Below are 5,618 nucleotides of genomic sequence, written 5' to 3' on the forward strand. Positions count from 1 at the left end.
CCCGCGGCATGTGGGATCTTCCCGGACCGGGGCACGAACCCGCGTCCCCTGCATCGGCAGGCGGACTCGCAACCACTGCGCCAAGCCCTGTTTCCTAACTTTTTCAAAAAATATTTTAACCATGTGTGTATGCATCTTTTAACAATATGCTATTTTAAAAATTATTTCTGGGCTTCCCTGGTGGCGCGGTGGTTGAGAGTCCGCCTGCCGATGCAGGGGATGCGGGTTCGTGCCCCGGTCCGGGAGGATCCCACATGTCGCGGAGCGGCTGGGCCCGTGAGCCATGGCCGCTGAGCCCGCGCGTCCGGAGCCTGTGCTCCGCAATGGGAGAGGCCACAGCAGTGAGAGGCCCTCGTACTGCAAAAAAAAAAAAAAATTATTTCTGAGCTTTATAAAAATGGCATCACACAATAAGTATCCTTCTGTGACTTGCCTTTGTTTACTCAGCAATATGCTCTTAAGGTTCAAACATATTGTACCATGTAGTTTTAGTTCCCTCCTTTTTCATTGCTTTATAATATTCCCCTGAATGGGTATACTTCTATTCACCCATTCTCCTGTGGATGAAAATTCAAGTTGTTTCCAGATCTTTGCTATTTTGACCAATGCTACTATAAAGATTCCTTTTTTGTCTCATGTTGAACACGTGCAGGAGTTTCTCTGTGGGAACGCACTCAGGAGTGGAAAGTTATGTAACTGTTCAACTTTAAAAGAAAATGATACGTTGTTTTCCAAAGAGATTGCACACATTTACACATCCGTAAGCAGTGGGTCAGACTTCTTGATTTTTGTCAATCTAGTGTTTTAAAATGGTGTCACATTGGAGTCTTAATTTGTATTTCCCTAAGGGGAATTTTCTTTTTTAAAGAATTCAAAACGAGACCCAGAGTGGCAAAGTCACTTGCTCAGGCTAGCTAGTAAGTGGTGCAGCCAGGATTTGAATTTAGGTCTCCTGACCCACGCCACTCCACTCTGCTTGTCTGCCTCTTACATCTCTGGGAGTGCCTCTCTCTTTCCCGCCAGCCTCACCTGCGCTCCAGGATCTTCTTGAACTCAATGCGCATGAGCTGACCCCGGGCTTGTGCCTGGATGCGGGTGATGATGCGGCTCAGCCTCTCGTCCCGCATCTCCTCCAGCAGCCCCAGCAACCCCGCCTTGAAGAACACCTGGGGGTGAGGGGTAGAGCCAAGGGGGACACAGCCTCAGAGAAGGGTAGTCAGGGTGGAGGGAGAGTGTGGGAGACCCTGACTCAGCTTCCCAGGGCCCTGTTACCCACACATCCTAGACCTGGGGGTGAAATGTGAAAAACAAGACAGAAAGGAAGCCTGGGTTCCAGCCCTTCGTTGATACGGGTAGCCAGGAATCAGGGGTCTGCCTTCCAAACTCCCAGCTGGTTCACTCAGCATGGTCGCACATCCTGCAATACCACCTTACGGGGCTCTAGACTCACCTTGGTGTGGCCAAACTTGTACTGGTTGTGGTCAATGTCCAGGGAGCCCAGCAGCTTCTCTGACCCTTTCCTGCTGTCAATGAACTGGCCCTCGGGGATGGCTGCCGGGTTCAGGATGCGGTACCTGGGAGGGAGGTGCCCGTAGTTACCCACGTTCTGCACTCATCTGCTCTGCCCAGAGAATCTGAGGCCACCTGAAGACTCCCCTCCCACCCGAGGCTGCCCATGCTCCCCCTGTTCCCTGAGCCCTGGGGGGCCCTGGTACCCACCTCTGCCGGAAGTCCCCATAGAGGATGCGGTTGGGGAAGCCCTTCCTGCAGATGCGGATGCCCTCCAGCACGCCATTGCAGCGCAGCTGGTGCATGACCAGGGGGTTGTCCATCACCCCTGTGGCAGGAAGGGAGAGGGAGGGGGTCAGCCTTAGGGCAAGTGGATGCCAAGTGCCCTCTCCAGACCAGACGCTTGTGCATCGCTCACCGGGAGCCTTCCGTTCATTGGGGATGAGGCAGCGCACAAAGTGAGGGTGGGTGGTCCTCAGGTTGGTCATCAGCTTGTTCAGATTCTCCTGGGGGTGGATGAGAGTCGGAGGTCAGGAGCCACAGGGACCATCCCTTTGGTCCCTGAGCCCTGGGACCCAGACAACCTGTCACCAGAACCCTCAAAGGGATAGGGAGCTGATACACAATTTATGATGTGAGTTCAGGCTTGTATAGAATTTACATGCCAAAAATGACCACATAACTCTAGCTTCTTTCCTCTCCAAACACAGAACATCAGCTTAGGGCGGTGCAGACAAAATGCTCTGGGCTGGGCCTGCCCACCACAAGTCTCTTGGCATCTCTGGGCCCTACTTACCCGGTGGAGGGCCGATACCGTCTGAAATGATGAGCCCTTTTTCTTGCCTCCTTTGCCTTTACTGCTGTCCCCTAATAGCAAGAGAAGGAATGATGAACAAGGGCTTGAAAACGGAGGAGGCCTCGGGTAGGGGCAAGGCTCTGCTGCTCACTAGATGTGTGACTTTGGGCAAGTGATTCTCTAAGTCTCAGTTTTCTCATGAGGAGAAGATTAGAAAAGATCGAGCGTGGAGCGTGTGCCTTTCCAGTGCCTGGCACAGAGCAAGCACTGAAATAACATCAGTGCTTTCTCTTCCCATCCCTTTCCAACCCCTACCCGCGCTTACGTCTTTCCACTTTCTACTTTTCTTCTTGAACTTTACCCTCATCGTTTCAGTTCACACCCTTTCTCTTCCTTCTCTGAACCGGAGGCTCGTTTGTTCTACTGTATGTTCAGTGATCCTCTCGACGTTTACTGTGACCTCCTGCAGGCACGGCTCCATGCCAGGCCTGCTGCAGTGATGTGCGTGCCACCCTCACTGACCTTCAGTTGCTCAGAGTCTTGAAGAGATGCACAGCGTGTACAGCAACGTCCATAACCCAAAGGGCAAAATGGCACTTCCACAGAAGGGGTAGAGATGGGCCGCTGTGGGATCTCCTGACCCCCTCCCGTGGCTCACGGGCTCCCTCCTGCCTTTAGAGTTGTGTGCTTTGAGGCAGCGGGATCCTGGCCCCTTGCACCTCCAGAACTGCTCTGGCAGCGCAGGGCTGCCCTCTTACCGACATCAGTGGAGGCGTACGAGGAGAAGAGTGTGGCCATGAGCTTGAGGGAGGACTTCTGGTACAAGCCCACCACCGTCTCGTTGAGCGGGTCTTTGTTTTTCTGCAGCCAGCCTATGATGTTGTAGTCCACGGTGCCGGCGTAGTGGATCAGGGAGAAGTGGGCTTCCGGCTTCCCCTTGATATTACGCGGCTTCTGGAAGTTGTTGGACTTGCCCAGGTGGTTGTCGTACAGCTTGGCCTTGAAGGTCATGTCAGTGGCCTTGGGGAACATGCACTCCTCCTCCAGGATGGACATGATGCCCATGGGCTGAGGGTGGAGGGGAGAGCATCACTGAGCCTGCTTTAAGCAGATGGAGATGGACCCTGCTCTAGGGTCAGTATTTGCAAATGGAGATGCTCCTTTGGGTATTAGGTATCAGTGTCTGCTCTGAGTATATTTATCTATTGACTGGCACCTGTTCAAGCCTTCCCAAGGTGGGACTTTGTTTGATTTCGGAGGGAGGGACCTTTGTGAAAGTCTGGGAACGTGGATGCTACAGGTGCTTTACACACCACTCCATCGCCCAGATCCCTGAGATGATGGGGTTGAAAACAGGTGTTCTCTTATGCTCCCCTGTGCCACCCTCAAACTTCCTACTCCTTGATGGGTAAACCAGGGCCGCAAGCACACTGGTGTGGGAGGCCATCCTTGAGGTGCCCGTCCTCCGTGTGTCCACTCTCAAGCCTCTGGAAACTCAGCTCTCCCAGGCACCACCCTCTCCTGGGTGACCAGGATAATGCAAGGTTCTGGGAACTAGGGCTCGGGCTTCTTCTGCTGTCTGGATCTCCCAGAAGGGAGAGGGGTCTGCCACTTTTCTGGGCCGTTCATGCATGTGGGGTGTGAGTGGAGAGTTCAGGCGGAGGGGCCGAAGCGGCACCTTCTCGATGAGGTCGATGCAGGCCTGCAGGTCCATGCCGAAGTCGATGAACTCCCACTCGATGCCCTCCTTCTTGTATTCCTCCTGTTCCAGCACGAACATGTGGTGGTTGAAGAACTGCTGCAGCTTCTCGTTGGTGAAGTTGATGCACAGCTGCTCGAAGCTGTTGAACTACAGAGCGGGGGGTGGGGGAGGGGAGCGGGTCAGGCGGGCAGCTGTCCGTGGCCCACGGGGCGGGCCCGGGGCTGCGTCCAGCCCGGCAAGGGGTGCAGCTGGTCCCTCCCCTCCCCTCCCCTGTCAGGGAGGGGAGGGAGGGCGCCCTGAAGACACATGACCGTCTCCACCGGAGCACACCGCCGTCCCCGCGCCTGGCCTGCAGCCGGCTCAGCCAGCGGTGGCTGCCTGTGCGAACCAGTGACTTACTGTTCTCCCGGCCCCGGGGCTCCCCACTCACGTCGAAGATCTCGAAGCCGGCAATGTCCAGGACGCCTATGAAATACTGGCGGGGCTGCTTGGTCTCCAGGGTGACGTTGATCCGCGTCACCATCCAGTTGAACATCTTCTCGTACACGGCTTTGGCCAGCGCCCCGATGGAGTAGTACACCTGCTGGACGTTCTGCCCCTTGGTGACGTACTCATTGCCCACCTTCACTCGAGGGTGGCACAGCCCCTTGAGCAGGTCGGCTGAGTTCAGCCCCATGAGGTAGGCGGACTTGTCGGCATCTGGTGGAGAAGGAAAGGGATAAGCAAGCGCTTTCAGCAGACCCTCTTCCCCTGCCCAGGACCATTAAAGAGTTGCAAACAGGGACTTCCCTGGTGGTGCAGTCATTAAGAATCCGCCTGCCAATGCAGGGGACACGGGTTTGAGCCCTGGTCTGGATAGATCCCACATGCTGCGGAGCAACTAAGCCCGTGCGCCACGACGACCGAGCCTGCGCCCTAGAGCCCGCGAGCCACAACTGCTGAAGCCTGCACGCTTAGAGCCCGTGCTTCGCAACAGGAGAAGCCACCGCAATGAGAAGCCCGCGCACCGCAACGAAGCGTAGCCCCCGCTCGCCGCAACTAGAGACAGCCCGCGCGCAGCAACGAAGACCCAACGCAGCCAAAAAAAAAATCTTTGAAAGGCACCCCTTTTGGACACAGAATGGGAGACCGTGCTCCCAGAGGACTGTCTCTGCATGACGGGCAGACACCCATCCCCTCAGGCCTTCTCAGCGCCTGCTCTCCTGTCGTCCAACCTTCGGTGCCATCGGGCTCGGCCTGCTCCTCCCGCTGCTTCTGCTTGAACTTCATGTTCCCGTAGTGCATGATGGCGCCCGTCAGCTTGTAGACGCCGGCCTTCTCCTCAGGAGTGAAGCCCAGCACGTCGAAGGCGCTCTGGGACAGGGCGAGAGAGGCAGAGTGGGTGGTGGGGCGGGCGGCCCAGGAGCCCCGGGACCCGCCCACTGCCTCCTCACTCACATCCGTGGCCGCCAGCTCCTCGGAGTCGTCGATGGAGGCCACGGACACCTCCCCCTGAGACACGAAGGCGTAGTCGTAGGGGTTGTTGGTGAGCAGCAGCATGTCTGTCCAGGCGAGGGACAGGGCAGGGGACAAGGGGGTGGGAGGGGGCACGGTGGGCGGGAGGGGTGGGGA

At 56.5% G+C, this 5,618-nt stretch overlaps 1 protein-coding gene across 1 annotated transcript in view; it reads right to left on the minus strand.

Moving 5' to 3' along the window:
• Window positions 1-5,618, minus strand: part of MYH6 (myosin heavy chain 6) — a 23,703-nt gene that overhangs the window by 13,017 nt on the left and 5,068 nt on the right. The window contains exons 9-18 of the mRNA XM_007449563.1: window positions 5,445-5,548; window positions 5,222-5,360; window positions 4,438-4,706; window positions 3,984-4,154; window positions 3,064-3,373; window positions 2,306-2,376; window positions 1,928-2,015; window positions 1,720-1,837; window positions 1,451-1,574; window positions 1,030-1,166 (exon numbers count right to left, since the gene is read on the minus strand). Coding sequence (XP_007449625.1) covers window positions 1,030-1,166; window positions 1,451-1,574; window positions 1,720-1,837; window positions 1,928-2,015; window positions 2,306-2,376; window positions 3,064-3,373; window positions 3,984-4,154; window positions 4,438-4,706; window positions 5,222-5,360; window positions 5,445-5,548 — 1,531 coding nt within the window. The remainder of the gene's footprint in view (window positions 1-1,029; window positions 1,167-1,450; window positions 1,575-1,719; window positions 1,838-1,927; window positions 2,016-2,305; window positions 2,377-3,063; window positions 3,374-3,983; window positions 4,155-4,437; window positions 4,707-5,221; window positions 5,361-5,444; window positions 5,549-5,618) is intronic.

The sequence above is a fragment of the Lipotes vexillifer genome, unplaced genomic scaffold (genome assembly GCF_000442215.2).
Source record: "Lipotes vexillifer unplaced genomic scaffold, Lipotes_vexillifer_v1.1 scaffold1093, whole genome shotgun sequence".
Lineage (NCBI taxonomy): Eukaryota > Metazoa > Chordata > Mammalia > Artiodactyla > Lipotidae > Lipotes > Lipotes vexillifer.